Source organism: Aythya marila (assembly GCF_965140915.1).
Source record: "Aythya marila genome assembly, chromosome: 16".
In the NCBI taxonomy this organism is placed as follows: Eukaryota; Metazoa; Chordata; class Aves; order Anseriformes; family Anatidae; genus Aythya; species Aythya marila.
The window spans coordinates 8,019,711-8,038,240 of record NC_139057.1 but is presented as its reverse complement, the minus strand read 5'-3'; the positions used below and the strand labels follow the sequence as shown (position 1 = coordinate 8,038,240).

At 45.9% G+C, this 18,530-nt stretch overlaps 1 protein-coding gene across 6 annotated transcripts in view; it reads right to left on the bottom strand.

Annotated features, from left to right (window-relative positions):
* The window catches only part of NFATC2 (nuclear factor of activated T cells 2), a 99,044-nt gene that overhangs the window by 9,628 nt on the left and 70,886 nt on the right, over window positions 1–18,530 (bottom strand). Inside the window, exon 10 of one of the 6 annotated variants that reach the window (XM_082773409.1) lies at window positions 538–625. The exons of the other annotated variants lie outside the window; for them this stretch is intronic. Coding sequence (XP_082629535.1) covers window positions 582–625 — 44 coding nt within the window. The 3' untranslated portion in view covers window positions 538–581. The remainder of the gene's footprint in view (window positions 1–537; window positions 626–18,530) is intronic. 6 annotated transcript variants of the gene reach the window in all.

Here is an 18,530-nt window from a genome sequence, read left to right as displayed (position 1 = left end):
TGGGCTTTTGGGATCCTCTTAGAGCGAAGGTCCCATCGCAGGAGGCAAAGCCAACCTCCCACGGGTCGCTCCCTGCACCACGCTGCTGGGCACGGATCCCACATGTTCCCTTTGCTCCGCCAGCGTGGCCGAGAGGCATCTTACGTGTGCAGCCAACACAAGGCTCACGGGGAGGGACTGATGGCATTTCAGGAACCAGGGAGGGAAGTTGAACCCTGAGCTTTTAGCGTGCCACGAAGACGTGACCAGGCAAACCGTGGTCCTAGCGTGGTCCTGGCTGCTGCCAGCAGGATGCTTCGGCCCAGCATGCACAGCCCCGTCTCTCCTTTCCTGCCCACCAAGCCCCAGCTAATGCAGGACAGCTCCGTGGTACACACGTAGGGAAGAAAAAGGATGAAAAAAATTAAAGTAAATTAAATAAGAGTTTAAACCCTCTAAGCCAAATAAAAAGGGGCATGACTTTTTCATTGAAAAAATAAATAAATAAAGGTTAAGAGAAACACACAGCTGGAGAAAAGGCAGAAAAATACCAATTACCTTTCTTTTTGATTGCTTGGATCAAAGATCACAGTCATTCTTTTTCATATAATGTTTTGTATCCAGCTAAGGTGTGTATCTATCAGCTCTGAAAAAGATTTGCAAAACCATTTTTGAGAAAAAAAAGTAACCTTTGGCCTATGTTGCAAGGCCAAATGTTACAGTTTTCAGCTACTCTTTCATTTTGTGCTTTAATTTATTAAAAGGACATTTCAGCATATACAATACATAAGGCAGAACGTAACCGCTGACCTTTCTGTTTGCTCAGATCCAGCACTAGATTTTACTTTTTCCCCCTCTTTTCTCAACTGATATTATCTAAAAATAAGTATGCAAAAAATTACACTCCTAAATTGATCACAAAACAGACAAGAAATGCTGGTAATTTGATCTGAGACTTCAGAGGCACAGGAGGTCCATGTGTCTGGGAGTCAGGTCAAAGACTAGTCACTGCCTTTTGCAAAACTCAGGTGTGTTATCATCTTCGTGGCCCAAATAAAACATGACACATTTATGCCAGATCAAAAGTCAGTCCCTTCTTTCAAATCAAGAGATCTAAGCACGGTGGGTGTATATTACACTCTGCTTGAGTTGTAAGGAAGAGGAAAGATATGTGCAAAGAAGTTATGCAAGTTACAGTCTTTCCTTCAAATACAAATGAAGTTTTTTTTTCTCATAAAATGGCAATGTTTAAGATTCTGATTCTTTTTTTTTTTCTTTTTTTTTTTTTTTTCTCTTTTTTTTTTTTCTCTATCTAATCTTTTTAGATTTCTTTTGAATGCATCATGAAAGCAGTTGGCACTTCCCACAAAACCATGTGGAAATTAAAAAATTATTCCAATATTAAGGAGGAAAAAGCGCTTCTTAAAAACTAAGCTAGTTTTGAGTACAGGATTCAGAAGTGCCTTTGCTGCTGGATTTCAGGTGACTATATATAGAAGAGAAATATTTTCGTTGGCTCCCTCAGATCGTGCAGCCACGTATCATACGCTGGAACCTACCACTCAGTACACAGCCTATTTTATATTCCGCATCCTGGAAAATCAGCTTCTGCACATGCAAGCAGAGCAACTAATTGACTGGTAAATACAAACTTAGGTGTATCAGGCACAAGGAGCCCAAATCCAACAAACTGTCTTGGGGAAAAATACCAGGGTGGGGGGATGTTTTTATAAATCAACAGCAATGAAAGGCTTTTTCTGGAAAATTGGGACAGATAACTGCCAAGAAGTGCTCAGCTGTAAAGCTCTGCTTTAATTGCATCTCCACCTCTCCAAAGGGTTTTTCTCCTTATTGAAATAATGCCAGGAAAAGCACCCTTGAACTTTTTTTGTATTGTAATTTATCTGTGTAAACTATAAGCCTCTTTAATGCCATCCAGCTCGACAGCAATCGTGTCATCTCTGTTACTCATGCAAACTCTTGGAAGAAGTTACTGATCTCAAACTACGAGAGCCCCAAACTCAGTCAAGTCCCGTGATGCATTTTTGCTACAATAGTTTCAATAGACTCAAAACCCATCGGCATCTTTCCATGAATTTAACATCATGATATAGATATCTGATGGAAAACAGAATCTAAATAAAACACATATTTTTGGCTAAAGCCTGTCCCAACTCAAATCAATAGCTAAACTCCTTGCGATTCGCGGGATCTCTATTTCGCTCATGCCATTTAACTCAGCTCCCCTTCTATGTCAGTAAGCTTCCAGAGTGAGGTGCAAAAAAAAAAAACATCGCTATCTGTGGTACCATCCTACCCAAAATCTTTAACAGGAAGCTGCGTGGTTCTGCAGCAAAAGAGCAGAAAATAAAGATAGCATTGCTGTTAAAAAAAAAAAAAGTGTCCTAAATTCACTGTACATCAAAAGTATCAAGAAGGAAATACTCAAAGCACAAATCTGTCCATGACAACACCCCAGAACTTTTAAGGACTTTCTAAGCACTTCCACTATTGTCAGCCTGCTTCCAGAAAAGACCAAAAGCCTATTGCTATGAAACATCTGTGTTAAAACTGTGAGGAAAAAGCGTGACCTAGTGGTTAAGGCACAACTGGACAGTGGGGCTCGCAGCCTGGAGCTCTGCTATGCCGTCATCTTGCCGTGTCGCCCTGGCCAAGTCCAAAGTGTTCCCAAAGGACCAGCTCTATCAAAGGTTTGCTTGAGTCTGAAAAATGCAGACAGACTGTGAAGGTCACACACAGGGAACTTAAATACTTCACAGAAGTATTTAAAGGAAATTTAACAGAAAAAAAAGAGCCTGAGATGACGATGACTTGGAAGGAAAGGAGCCCGTGTGATGATGACACAGAATGAGCCTGTACGGAGCGTGTGGAGATAGTGGAGAGCACTTCATTTTCAAAATAATCCCACAGGGATGTTATAAAGTCCTTAGGTAGCTTGAATCCCAAACTACCAAAGGCATGAGGTGCTGAGCTCAGGCACTGTAAGCATCCTTGTAGCCACCAAGGTAAGATAGCAAGATAACACCTTTAAACCCATAACCATCAGTCAGGGTTGGAGCACTCAATATCTCTAAAAATTAGGTCCTAAGTATTTCTATTAGGATGATCAACATTGAGCCAACATAGGTTAACGAGCACTCTGAAAACAGTGTTCTGTCTTTGTTTTATGGCATCCAAAGCCAGGAGACTACGGAGCATCCCCCACCCTGGGGATGCCGTGTCCTGGGAGCCCCTGGGTACCACTGCACGAAGCTGGCTGCTCTCTCCACATTATCCATGCACAATCCTCAGTCAGAAGTCGTTACACTGCCAACTGTGCCCTCCAGGCCCTTTATTCCCAGTGATACAAAGCAGTGAGCAGCTCCAGGGGAAGGAACGCAGAGCACTTTGCACGGGTGGAGATAACGCGGACCCCGCACTGCTTTCCCCGTACTACACACCATGGGGTCTGTCCCAGTTTGCCATGCTTCACTTCAGCCGGTTACACAAACAGTTACAATCTTGTAAATCAGTAATAAGTTGCACCTGAACCTGTAAGTGATTAGTAAAAAATCATTACGCTTCCATGGCCAGAGGACTTTCACACAGTTAATCAGTTAAGAAGAGAACCGGGTGTTAACGGGTTGTTTAATTCCCTGGTAGACCAGTTTATTGAGACCCCCATAACAAGAGGACCGAAATCAGAAGTGCAAACAATGTATGGGAGAATTATATTGCCTACAAATGGTGTTCTGACCCGGAGAACAGGCACCAACTGGTGCACTAAGGTGAGCTGAAGGAAGGAATTCTAGAACTGAGTGGGTGCCACCTGTGGTGGTTTCTCCTATTGAACCCAGTTGAAAATTTCAATCTATTATAAATTGATGAGTTGAGTTTTCTAGGCACTTTCTCCATGAACCAGGGGTTACATGGTATCTGCAGGATACACACGCACTAGCTTTCTCATCCTGGGTTGTTGCCTGGAATGGCAAGAGAAGAGCAAATTCTGCTCCCGAGTGTGATTTCCTGTTAGCTTGATGAATTTCACTATTTAAACATAATTTTTTAATCTAGAGATTCTAAGATAGGTGCAAACTCTGTTTACACATTGACTGGAGGAAGAATCCGTGCCAGCTGGCAATGAGAGAAGTGCACCTTCAGGCAAAACATTGTGCACTTTCCCTCCTGCCACAGCAGGAAGCCTTTGGAGCTCATCTGGAGGGTCAGTTTCCACACTGGTGTAAAAACCCTCAATGTAGAGCACCCCATCTTGGTCACTGCATGGCTACAATGAGGAGAGGCACCCCATCGAACTGGGGTGTTTCTGTAAATGCCAGTCTCAGCACCCTTTTTCTGCCTGCTCCTCAGCACTGCGCATGCTGAAACCAAATCCGAGTGATGGCAACGGGGTGGTCCCAGCTCCAGGCCTGGGTTACCTGGCATGGGACTGCCTCTGAATGTTAATGGTGACGCTGCCAGGAACCATATGAATAAAAAGCAAAAACTCTTGTATTATTAAATTTGCTGAGAGGACGATAAATAGTCTGTTTGTTTACCAGATAAACCCTTTAAGTCTGCTCGGTCACTTTGTGTAAGGCATTACATAGTGTCTGACAGCTTGGTGAAGTTCTTCTAGGAGTCTAAGTAGCCACTTTGGGAAGCATACCTTGAAAGTGGAAAACTAGATCAGCCTGGGTGTGAGGAGGAACTCCAGGCCACCGTGGATTTGGTTTGTAGTAGCTTTCCATAACAAAGTCTTTTTTTAACTGACTTTCTTTCTGCTCACATATATTTAGATATGACTTTCATTCTGCAGTCCTCTGGTGCCAGATAGTTTTGGCTGAAATTGTAAGGGGTGGACACATGTTTGAGTCATGCAGTTGGCTCTCTCTAGTTGATAGTTAGTAAGTTACTGAGAAAAAATGAAGTTTGTATTTAGTTTTAGTTAACATGCAATGAGACGAAGTGAACTATTCCAAGCAGAAGATGCACATCATAAATACATATACAAAAACTTATACCAGAACAGGATGGAGTTCATTTTCTTAAACCACATTAGTTGGCTAAACAAATACAGAAATTCTACACTGATGGACTGAAGCTTGAAAAATACAAGGCAGGAGGCTCCACTTTCTCACTCCTAACTCTTGATCTAACTCTGTGGCTGCTGCTGCAGAGCACGGGGGTGAACTGTGCTCGCATCTATTTCTGTGAGCAGCGTATGGACCTTGTGAATTTGCTACAAAACTGCTGAGATAAGCAGCACCATTTGGTATTAATATCTATTTCTTTTCGATTAAAAACAGCAAAACCAAAGGCTTTTGCTGATGATTTTTTCCTACAGTAGCTTGCACCTCGCGGTCTGAGCACTAATGCAATTTGTCGCAGATACCGCAGTGCCTCTAAAATAGTACCTGCCAGCAGGAAAAGCACCCAAGCGACAGCACTGTTTATTCACATGGCACTTTGCAGTTTCATCATTCTCCTAGACTTAACCTATTTACTGAGAGGTGATATGAGTCATTCAGCGAAGTGTTTGAAAAACAGAGAGAGAAAAAAGAATGGATGGGAGAAAGCTGTGTTTTACAGGAAATAATTGGGGGGTAGGAACCGACGAATAGTTACAGCATGTTCAGGATTAGCTGAAAGTAACGAGAATAGGCAATGCTGCTGCTTTTTGTGTTTCTGTCACAAAGGAACTACCAGAACAAATATTTAATTGAGGGGAAACAAACCATTTAACAAATATTTAATTGAGGGGAAGCAAACCATATTACTCTTCCCTTAAGGCAGTTTTGCAGGGGATGAACAGTCAATAATGTAATCTATTTTCCTCCCTTGAGCACTTGTGCTTATGTCTATTAATCCAGACAACTATTTACTGGCTCTAATTCTCTGGCATCTTATCTTCTGCAGCGTCTTAACTTTGCAAGCGTCCCTGCCGAAGGGCTTGTGGATTCTTGCAGGATCTGGTCCTCCCCAGCAAACCAGGTTTCCTTCAAACGTGTCTGAACTGAGTTTTGAAGCTGGTTCTCAGGAGAAAACAGCCAGCAGAAAACCACTGTCCAAGGGAACAGGAGAGATGCGCAAATGGCCTATGAACAACTGCGAGATAGACCAAGCCTTCCTATGCAACAGGCATGCAAATGACCTTCTGCTTGCAATTACTCTGCTTTCACAAACAACTTTGGAACAGCGAGCACGAAGAAGGCATATGTTTCTTATGTGCCTTATTTTAAAGAGGATTTGGGGCAGTAGGCATAGTGTTCCTAGTGCAAAACCCCGAGCATGGGAACATATGAAATCACTTTTGCATACAGATTATTTTTCTATCACAATTCCACATCCTTCAGCAAATGCATGCTTGGGAGCAGGTTCTTCCCCTCTGCATTAGGCACTGAGTGCTGAGCGCTGTTTTCAGAGCACTGCTCTCAGGAACTGCCTCTGCAGGTGATGGAAAGGGACCGGGTAGGGAGGTCTGCAGGTCTTGGTAATGGGAGCCCATGACAACAGGGCAAGTAACTTTGGGGCTCCAGTTACACGCCCCAAGTTCACTGGAAAGAAGCCAGACCATTAAGTATTTAAGTGGTTATTGACAGAGTGTTACAATTCACATAAAACAATGTCAAGGAGGTGCCACATACAAGATGCTGCGTGTCAGCCCACGGCCATCTGTTAGCTTTTATTTTGCTCTTTGACTGTAAGCCCTTTGAGGCAGCAACTGTTTGTTGTTGGGTTGGTTTTTTATCTTGGGAGTCAATACAGCATCTGTCACAATGGAGAGCTCAGCCATGAGGGGTTTTCTACTGTACCAAAATACGATGATAAAAATAATCCTATGGGGCGTACGGACAGATTAGAGGCTGTGATGAGGTGAGAGGGAGAGCTCATTGTAAGAGACACCTGTAACTACAAAAGGAGTGCAAAGTTTCTGGGGAGCAGATAGTGTAACTGCCTTTGCATCTCACCTCAAGAAGGACGGGAAGCTCTGACAGTAAATGGCCTGACAACATAACAAAAATGTATGTGCATCATCTGTGGATTTAAAACTTTCAGTTTGAGTCAAGGACACGAACAATAAAACTTGTGTTCTCAATATGAAGAGAAAAGAGAAGGGGGGATATAAATTACCAGAAACAGAGCAGAGCTCCTCCATGCCCAATAGCTGCTGAGGTGACTGGCTTTAGCTGAAGTGCAGCCAGAGCTATGGAGGCTGGGCAATTTCCAACCTCACCACAACAGCAATAACCTACATTTGTTCAGACATTAGCCCTCAATTATTTGCAGACCTCCCATCCCAAGTCTAGATCAAGCCATAGGAACAACCACCCAAAGAGACTGCCCCGGGGAATCCTTCCCCGGACGTAATGAGCCGTCCCGAATTTTCCAGCTGTGAGGTCTCCGAGCTGCCTGCATCCCCGTGCGACCCAGGCAGGATGCGAGGCGCTCCGCTCAGCGCCGCGGCTCAGGGGCACGCGGCAAGCACCTAGCAAAACCGCCCTAATCCCTCCCAAGTTCCCATGGGCTGCATGACAACGTTCTCCTTCGCACAGCCAGCTCACGAGCCCCACGTCTGGAGCTCATCTTGAACCCATTAGTTTGCATTTAACCATCCACTGCTACATTTCCTGGGTGAATTCCAACCACACGGCGAAGGCTTTGGAAGCGCGTTGTGATAAAACACCCTCTTGCCTAAAATAAAGATAAAACTTTCTTACGTGTGGTATGAGCTCATCTGACTACAGAACGCTTTCAAAAGCAATTGGCAGGTCGCTCCTTCAGTGAGGAAGGGGGACTGAACGGGAACACTGCTCGTCCTGCAGTTGGGGAACCAGCCCCAGACAGCTGGAAGACTCAGCAGTAGCAACTTTGAAGGCCAAGCTCACAATAACTCCTTCTCAGTGGTCTCAGAAGGAGAGCAACTGCCAACACGGATGAAATGCCCTGGTTAACGCACACAGTATAACAGAATATGAAGCCGCTGGTACCTTCCTCAAGGCCAGATTTTTAAAGCTATTTTGGTAGCTAACTGTCAGCTAAATCTCTGTGGATGAGACATTTACCCACTCTAAAAGCCAATCAGTTATACAAAGACACGAGCACACATCACCTCTCAGAATCTGGCCCAACCTGTGCCACCATGGTAGAGAAGATGGAACAAATGTTGATGAACAAGAGAAATCCTACAAGAGGAACTGGGGGTTAGTTTTTAGGATGTCGAGGAGAGATGGGAAGATTTTTGTAACAGGACTGAATCAACGCTGCCTCCTTGCACACTCCTTGCAGCATCACCAGGAGAAAGGCTCACAGTGTGGCACCACCACGGACCGACGCTGAGCAGTGCTGCCATAACCCGAGGCCAGCAGCAGGAAAACAGGCAGGTGCCCAGTAAAGGGAAGGGAAGACTTCAGGTGTGAATAAACACCCCCTCAAGAGACCTAAAAATGAAAGTAATTACTGGTGGGAAAAGATAAACTGTCCAAGAAGCTGGGTCTTTCCCTTTTGCTGCCAAGAAGATAAAGCACACTCCAGGTTTTAGTGGGTGGTGAAGCCACAATGATTTCAGAGCGGGCTCATGCTGCACGTGGGTGCTGGGAGAGGGCAAGAGGAGCCTCGCAGAGCTGAAATCTCCCCACGCTGTGCTGAGGGTGCCCGCTCACCTGCAGGTGCCCCGCTGAGCAGCAAGCATTACGTCCACAGCCAAGGCAGCAGCCAGCATCCCTGAGGGGCTTCAGCATGCAGGGTGATGCCCTGCAGGTCAGGAAGGGGCTTTCCTCCTGGGGCTGCTCCAGGCATGGCTGAAAGCAACGCTGAGAATAATGGCACCGTTTATATTGGGGCTGTAAATCACTGCTGCAAGTAGAGACTGCCAGCTGAGTCTCCAGAGAGGGTTTGGTCACTGCTGACCCTACCTGAGATCTGAAGGGTGACCTAGATACAGAGGGCTGCAGCCTTTCACCTGCAAAGACAGGCAATTTTTATGGTTCCAGAGGCTGGCAGTCTCCAGTGGGGACTCCCCCCTTTCCTCCCACGTGGGGTGTCCCAGAAATGTCCCCTGGCTGCAGCTCTTGTTCGCCTGCCTGGACAAGGCAATCAACTGCATGGGGGCAGCATCAGAAGGGGGAAAGAGCAACACGAGAGTGGTTTGTTTGGTTTGTTCTTTTTTTTTTTTTTTTCATTCTGAAATGTCATCTGCATCCAGCTGTTAGTATTTTGGAAATCTGCTCGGTTTTGTTTTCCTCGTGTGGTTCAGCATGGCTGATGCTCCAGCTGCAAAACCTCAGCTGCCAGTGAGCCTGCTTAAAGCAGCTCTGCAGGAAAGTCCATGTCCCGGCCAGCACCTTCCTCTCCTGGGGTCCTGGGGGCAGCCTCTTCAGCACCCCAAAGGCAACGGTGCTCGGCTCCACCATAACCACACCAGAGGAGAGTGAGGTGGTCAGGACCTACACGGTAAGTGTCTACAGCAAATGACGTGGCAGAGAAAGTATTTTGGTTGCAGCCAACTGCATCTTGACCCCAACAGCTTCTGCTTTTTGTGAAAGTATCCCAATGCCTACACCACGAAATGCAGCATAACAAATGCACTGCAGATTGATAAACCTTCAAACACTGTGGCATTGCTTGCAGGTTTTCTGCTTCCTTTTTTTTTTTTTTCTTCTTAAATTCCATACTGTTATGAGTATAATCTATGTTATCTGTAAAAATGCCATGAATCAGCAGCAGGACAGGTTATACATGAATGTGGGTGATGAATTCACCCAGCACACGTCCCTTCCAGTACTTCTCCCATGCCCAGTACAATTTCCTGCTCTCTCCTGAGCCCACAATAATGTCCTCATTTTCCCCTGACCCCAGAGCAGACACCTCCTGCTACAGCCAGAGAACAAATGGATCCAGAGTGCCTTGAAAGCGCAGGAGAGTGTGCAGAGTCTCCCAAGGAATGAACTTAGAATGGGGTGTGGGTTAAACATGTGAAAATGCAGGGATTAAGTAAAGTTAAGGGATGGGGCTTTATTACTGAAATAACTCTTCCCTTTGATAGCTGAACCCCGAGTACTCAGTTTTTAGCCACACAACTCTATTCCATACTAAGTCACTCAGTGACATGGACAAAATCATCCAGCACTGATCAGGTAAACACAACCCCTGCTAAACGTAGCCTGATCGCATCATCGGCCCTTCCACGACTTTCCCCTCCCTCCTAAGCCACGATGCAAACAATGCTGGGTGATTAATAACCCCGATGATGAGAGTTACCAAGTAAGCTCTGACAGAAAGCATAAGCTGTAAAAGTGCCTTTGTTGCAGGAGAGGCATTCAGAGGTGTGCTAGGCGGGCACTCAGCACTATCCCACAAACCAACATGAGAAATGCTGGGAGAACAGCAAACTCTGTTTTCCACGTGGCTGGAGAAGCAGTACCTGTGTGTCCCTGGCAGGGGTAGGGCAGGCCGGCAGGCAGTGCCGTGCCCCCGCAGCCCAGCCTCTGCGTGCCCTAAGTCCCGGGGGAAAAGGAGCAGACACAACCCTCTTCAGAGAATCCCTGCCTCCTGCAGATAAGCACATCATAGCAGAAGATAAACAAAGCTGAACAGTAAATGCGTAAATATATAGTGTGGGCTGCTTGGAAGGTCGCTAAACCAGAGGAGAAGGGATTACTTTAATTTCCCTTTTACCTGGAAACAAAAATAAACTGAGAAAACCAAATAACCTCAGCATCACTTTAAAGGGCTGGAAAAAAAAACCTCTCTGAGAAGGGGGACAGCCGAGAGCGCCTCGCTGGCCGCGTGCTCTTTGCCTTCCCCCATAAGCAGGACTTTGTGTGTCTCGCACTGAGGCCGGCCTGGATGCATGCAGAGCGCGGGAGAGGCGGGCCGAGGAGCGAGGGGACGTGAAGTTTGCTGTGCTGTCCAGAAGATGAAAACACTAGTGCTGTTTATAGAGGGAAACCCAATTCGTCAGCCCAAATGAATTCCTCTGCTAATCCATGCAGGCTTCATGTTTTCCACCAGCCCCAGCCACTGTAAAGACTATCTTTAGGAGGCACAGTGTGTTTGGAAAGGAGCAGCTGGAAAGAGGGGACGTTTATGCCAGCTTGGAAGGCTTTCTGGTATGGAAAAAGAGGAATGCTCTCTTGGGTCTCCCCACAAAATTAAAGCATCTTCATCCAGAGCAAAACGATGCCAAGCACAACAAACAAAAGCGGCTTTCCCCAACTCTCCTGGGCAGCCTCACTCCAGGGTTCACAATGGTTTCCATAGAACTTGTTTTGCTATCAAAACAAATTCGATCTATCCAGGCACGATGGCGCGCGCTGTTTGCTGAAGAAAAGAAAATTCATTTTCTCACTTCTCGGCCTGCCAGAGCATTTTTGTCCAGGTGCCACGGACAGGGACTCCCCGGATAACTGGTGCATCTGCAGGCAGTGCACATCTCAAAAAGAAAAGAAAAAAAAACTTGAAGAGGTTTTGGTCCATGCACACGGCGTGACGGAGCTCCCGTTGCTGCAGAGGCAGGGGCAGAGCCGGGCCCTGGCTGACTGCTCTCGCTCCTCGGCCTGGCTCAGCCCGAGCAGAGCGTGGCTGTGTGGCAACGCGTGCTTCCTGTAATAAAGCAGCCATCAACTGCGTGCATCTCTCATTGCATCCACGGGAGGAAATGTATGTCTTGTTCTATTGACCACAGTCTGTTGAAATGCTTGTAACTATTACAGTCTAGCTGTGATGAAGGGTTAGATTGCTCGCATGGCCAGGGTACGCGGCCCCTCGAGAGCTGCGCTGGGATGTCACATGCAGGGAAGGCTCCCTCCAGCCCTCCCGCACGGACACTCACGCTCAGCAGTGGTTTCTGAAAAGCAGAGATGATTTTCTGCACGACAGAATAGGCTGGAGGAGCGCTAAAAGCTACATCTACCCCAAGACCATTAGCAGAACCGCCTGAATTTTGGGTAAGTCTTAATTTTGATCTGAAGCTTGCACTAGTCTGGAAGCTGGGAAGAGCTATGAAATGTCATCAAGCGTAAAACAAAGCCCCATAGATAGTAATTTTGAAAACTGACATAACAATCATTTTGTGGGCTTTTTATTTTATTAGTAACCTATAAAAATATCTGGAAGAAAAAAGTGTATTAAAATCCACAGTGTTTTTTAAAAGAAAATGTCTGTAGAAGCTATTTGAAGACGTGAGGCTGCAGGAAGACCTTAGGAGAGCTCCAAGGCAGCCCACCTAGCCAAAAATCTCCCCCCAGGGTTTGTCCGCTGGTAATCAGTACCCTGACCCTGGTGTGCTTTCCAAGGAAGAAGACGGCACCCCATTCAGAGCAAACGCATGTGTGCATTTCCTTGTGCACAAGGCAAAGTGGAATGATTTTAAAGAGAAGAGATGCACAAACCCGAATGTAATTAAATAACTACAAATCTTTAAAGTTCTGCTCTGATTTGCCTCAGTCCTCTGATTTCACCAAGCCAGTTTGCTCCCCAGAGCTGCCCTGAGAAGTCAGTGCTCACGTTCACACTGTTTCCAGCCTTCTGCAAGCATCATTTTGTACTATTTACAATTACTTCATATCCAAGGACTTGAACCGGGAGACTCCTCAAAGCCATACAGACAACTTACTAGGTTGGCAACCGCTTACCTACAGAAATGCTGGGCCTTATCTGGGGGTTTTTGGCAGACCTGTGAATTGGGTGACTAAAGCTGTGCCCCATGCGCCCCTTTCCCTGCAAGCAGAGGCTGAAGGCGCTGCCCATGGGCAGGCTGGATGCAGAGAGCTGCACAGAGCCTCTGATTTCAGGAGCCCTCCAATACCGGGACCTTCACAGACACCTCTGGAGGAGCACCCAGCAGCCTCCTGGTAGGAGCTGGAATCCCAGAGGGAGCTGGTGAGTACCTGGCCCGAGCACCGGGAAGTGTCTGACCCTAAAGGCAGTACCTGGCACATCACCCAGCTTCCTCCGGCCCTGTGGCTCCCGAGGCTCCCGGAGCTGAGCTCTTACAAAACAACCGACGCCGCGTTGCTCATCGTGCCAGCCAGTTCACCAGGGAGGTTTAACTGTCACAATACTTTCACCACCGAGTCCCATACTTCTGAAGTGGCTCCCCCTTCGTTTAGTCATTCTCACTCTTTCCAAAGAAACTTAGAAACCACCTAAATAAACCAGCACCAATTGAGACACTGCAAATGTCATAAGAGTCATTCATGTGTCTCACTATTTGTCCTACATTTGACTCGATTCATTCACGAATGATGAAGTCATTCATCATTAAGAAACCAAACCAAACCACACCACAATTTGGGAATCTTTGACTAGGCTCCCCTGGCAGAGAAGATCAGAGGGGATGATTGCAAACTCACCCTCCTCTAATTTACAGCTTCTTTCGCCCTGGTCCAAATTATTCTTTGCGCGTTAAAAGCGACGGTTCAGAGTCCCCGCACAAAGGAAGAGCAAGCATGAGCACTGAAAAAGGGCTAAACGATGCTGTCACTTTGCTGTGGTATCACCTGGTTACTGCTGCATGGCCTCAAGGTTTTCTGGTCAAGCAGTGCACCCTGGTGCACAAACAGGGCTGGCGTATGTCCGTGCTGCCAGTGCCCCCCCACCAGCCAGGAGTCAAGGCATGGCCAACACAGGCAGCTGGATGGCAGCTCAGGATGGCCCACTCTGACCTTTACTTTGACACCTGACAATTATCCACGTGGAAGAATTCTCCCTCAGATACAAACGTATCCCTCCAGCGTCCACGGGCAAAAGTCAATAAGAGTTTTCTCACCACATCTAGTTCAATTACGATTTCACTCTAAAGCAATCGTGTTTGTTCAGCTGAGGGCAGAGTTTAGTCTGTGTTTTGGAATGCAAACAGATTCCAAATTAAAAACCCACAAAAGGACATGGCGTGATTAAAAAGGGAACTGCGTGGATTAGGAGAACCTGCAAGAGGATGAAAAGCATTAGGCCAGCTTCTCACTTAGCGAGTGAGTGTTGCTCTGCTGAGTCACATGGGCATCACCCTTGAAGTCCTTTGATCCTCAGTGCTTTTACTCCAGGTTAGAGTAGCTGCAGATTTAACTCTTCTGTATCTCACAAAATCCACCGGCTAAATCCAACCAAGGTTCAAAGTCAATGTTATCAGGCCATTAGCCACGTGAATAGACAGCTCAGAGATCTAATTGCTGAACAGATTGGAGCCTTTGTAGTAGACGTGCACCTAACTGGAGAACAGGAAAGCTTCCAAAGTCGGGAGTACTTGGATTGAGGGTTTTTGCACAGACCCCTTTCAGAGAGAGGATCCAGCTGTGAAATTCACAGCTGGACGTACGCCCAGATTTCTGTGCTTGCAAAATTGAAGCATGGGGACTTGGAGTGATGACTCAGACACAACTGCATTGTTTATGCATTTTAGGTTGGCTTTTACCTTCCTCTGTTTTCTTCTTGGTAAACACAGAGAAAGAGTGTGAAAGTTAGCAGCTGGATGGAAATTCAAATTAGAAACTAATATGCTGGGAAGGGAGTTTCATGGTCTCCATGAATTTGCTTTGCTTCCCCTATCTCTGCCTCTCCTGCTGGCAGGACTGCAGATGTGCTGCTTGTTTTTCAAATCACAGAAGTAGGAATGACCTATTAGGTCATTTAGTACCTCTCATAGCCAATGCAGAATTGTCTTCTTGTGCATTTGTCCAGTCTGCTTTTAAAATTCCTCTAAAAACACACTGCATCCAAATTAGAGCAGAGAAGTCTCTTGGAACTGGTGAGTAAGCAGCACTATAAAATGATCTGGGAGTGTAAGGCCACAGCAGCTTCTGCTGGGCAGAAAAGCTCTCACTAATTGGAGCTAAATTAGCTCTCGTTATTTAGAGCTCTTGTATGAATACTGTGTTTCATGGGAAGGTCAGATGATTTGTCCTCATTTTTTAAATGCTCAGGGATTTACAAATATTCAGGATTGTATTTTTTAAGAAATAATGTATGAAAACCAGGTGGGGAAAAAAAAAAAGAATTTTAAATTAACAACCTATAAGGCTTCATTCTTGTATGAAAAAAAAAATCTGTATGGACCAGAAGCCCCACACCAGCTCTCCACACTGCCTGGCAGTACTCAGCTGGAGGGGTTCTGTTTGTGTGAGTAACGCTGCGAATCCAGCTATTCTTCTGTAGCTTTAGACTTTACAACCGGCTTTCAGTTTGCACCATAAATAGCCTGTATATCTTTAAGATGGCTAATTTTGCCAGGCATCCTATTTCACAATACTTAAACGTGCAGATGTTGTCCAAACTTTTCAAAGCAGCAGGGCTCTTTGCAGCTGCTTGCAAGATTTCAGAAGCGCAGTCTGAAGACGCCTTGAGCTGCCTGTTCGCTCGCCCTCTCAGCAGGAGCAAATCCCCCCATTACACTGTGCTGGAAGGGGAGAAAACTTCCTTCTCCTACCTTTGCACATTCTTAACACGAACTCGCTTTGTAACAAATGAAACTGCAAAGAGCAGCAACGCCAAATGCAGGCGCTCAGGGCTCATGAGTTGGGCACCTAATAATCATGAGATTGGTTTTAAAAGTAGGCAACCACCCCCCCACTTCCAAAATGGCATCATTTTTTTTGCCTGCCTGGATTTTGAAAGATCAAAACACCGAGGCTCCTAATTCTAATGTTTTGTATTTTCTTGGCTTGGACTTTAAAAGATCACTAAGAGAAAAAACCTCTCTTATTTTGCTGCAGTCACCTGCACAGGGACTTGAAATCACTACGAAAATTCCAGGGCTCACCATGAAATTGCAAAGAATGAGCAAAATCTTTGTGCTGCCATGTGGACACATGCCTGTGCACTGGTTACATGCATATTCAATTACACAGTACTAATTTTAAAGGGGAGATAACAAGATAAGCCGCGAGGACAAGTACACACCTATCTGCTAGAGCACCTCTCAGGGAGGGCACAGCTCCCCCCAGCAGTGCATCTATTTAATAAATGAATCCAGCACATTGCATCATCTTTGCTGGGAGTTACCGACGTCAGGATTCATTTAGAGGTAGTGAAGGCACAGAGCTGAGCTGCTGCAATTACTGCCCGAGTTGCGTGTGTCAATCCATCGGGCTACGCAGGCTGCAGCTATCCCTGCAAGCTCGGCCAGCTGAGCAGCACTGGTGCTGCGTGAAGTCCTCCCCATGTGGACACACAAAAGGCTTTCAGGGGAGCAGCTGGTGGTGGTTCCCTGCCTTGGCACCGGCCGTGCTGATCCCAGCGCTTTTACACCGACGGAGCTGTGTCTCTACAAGGGCTCATACCATAATAGCTGTGTTAGCAAAAGAAAAAAACTCAACCACCTTAACCAGCATAGCTCTGTGGTGAGCTGCCTAAGTGTAAATCAAGCCTCGTTAAAGGCTTCCAGAAAGCGCTCCTCTGGTTCGAGGCAAAACGGTGAATTCGGCTCCAGAAGGAGTTCACCCCCTTCCCTGCTTTTGCACACTTTTCTTATAAATGAGCTACCTGCACATTTCTTGCGTCTCATTTCCAAAGACCCATTTAAAAATAATATTGTCAAAACAGTCATGACTTTGCCTGAACTAAAAGACTTTCTGTGTAGAGCCCTCAGTGTCACCCCCAGCTGACAGGAAGACCACTGATTCATTTTTCTTACACCCTGTATTTGCTCGTGTGACAGCTTTGCTCTTTCTCCAAGATTTCCCCAAGAAACGAGGGTGTTTCTAACAGCCACACCTGTTCTCAGTGACAGGTAACATATTGCTTGCCAGCAGGCACTCATTCACTTCTAGAAAGCGGATAGCACACTTTGATATACACGCTATGAAAAGAGTGAGTCTGATGGAAAGACAGAAAAAGGAGCAAGTAGCTCTGCCATGCCTCCCGTCGTTCTGCATCACCTTGGGCAACTCAGCAGCTCCGTGCCCTGCTTCGGCCATCTGTAAGAGCCAGGGAAAAGCTTTGCCTGCTTCCTTCTGCTCTGGAATTGTTTTAGTTCGTTACTGTTCCTCCGCACTGAATGAGCAGTGTCACCGGACTAACAAATGTTATTGTTGTTATCCCTTTAAACTGAAAGTGGATTGAAGGAATAAAAGTAGATGCATGGTCTGTTTTGGCAGATGGCTTCCAACAGATGGGTGTCTATGGTCGTCTTTATAAGAGCTGTCTGCTGTCTGTGATTCAGACCGTCTAAGGAATGCCATGAGCGTGGAGTAAATGGACAGCAAGTCTGGGAAAGGACTTTATTGTGGTTTAGAAGCTTTCAATTCCCAACTGCATGAACAAGTTCTTTTTTTCAAGTAGTTCTGCCAGTATTTCAAAACTATCGTTGCAAATTGCTCGATGCCTTCTGAAAACGAAGCGCTTTCTGCTGATAACAGCCCGCTGCTTACATCTTCAAACGGTGGCATGCCTTCCACCAGCAAATCGCCAGGACTGGGCTTTCTTGTCTTGGTGCATGGGCTGCTGGTGGGACCCTGCCCACTGAGGCACGGAGCAAGCTTTCACGTACCCATCCTGCACTGTCAGTTCTTGGCGGCGGTGCCTGTGGTCTCCTAATGGAGTCTGCATGTTCTTTTGAACAGGAAACGCTTTGTAACACAACTTGCCTGTGGGCACTTACTGCACCAATTAAAGATTCCTGAGCTCGAGAACAAAGAGGTGCCAGTGGAACTATGGTTTTAATCACTTGATTCATTTTCTTCCTTCCTCCACTGCTGATTTTAGATGTATGTGTGTTTTTTTTTTCTCACTTTGCTTTGTTTTGCATGTTTTTAGGTGGCAGGACAGCCATTCAGAAGAACTACTGGGAAAAGAGCGTTTTTGAAAAAGGGCTGAATTTTCAAATAGTGAATAATTTCTAGAGGTGAAGAGCAACATCAGATGCCAGTCTGCCATAACAACACAGATACGTAGCTCTTATTCAAGTATGCAGCCATTTTTTTTCTTCCTGACAGTCCATGTGAGTTTTAGTAACATGAAATAATTAAATGCTTAACTGTACTAGGAGAAAGGATAACAAGATTAATTTTATTAATGGTAAACTGAGGTATAGAGGAGTAAAATACGTTGCTGAAAGACCATGCTCAGACACAATCCAGACCTGCCTCTTGATAGAATGATCCTTCTAATTCCTACCAGCAGACCACGGGCTCTGGGGACAGAGCCACCTTTTTGTTCTTTTTTTCAGATCACACCTAGCAAAAGCAAGACTCTGGAGCATGAATGGGGGACTTAGATCCTAACACAAGCACACAATAACAGTGATCCAGAAATAAAGCATGTAGTGTACCCAAGGAGTGGCATCGAGTCCCAGTCGAGAACAGAAAATCTGGAATAAAGTGAGTCAGAGCATCAGGAATGAGTCTGATGAATACCCTGATTTGCTAGAGTGCTTGAGCAAAACACAGTGGAGAACGTACATGCTTCACTCTTAGTCAAACCCTGTCTGAGCAGAAATGACCACACCTTCTATGAAAAGTAGTTCTAATTAAGAACAGAGCGTGGCTTTTTTTGGTGCAAACTGTTGCCCTTACTGAACGACAGCCCATTTGCAACATGCAAATGCCCTCCTGTCTAAA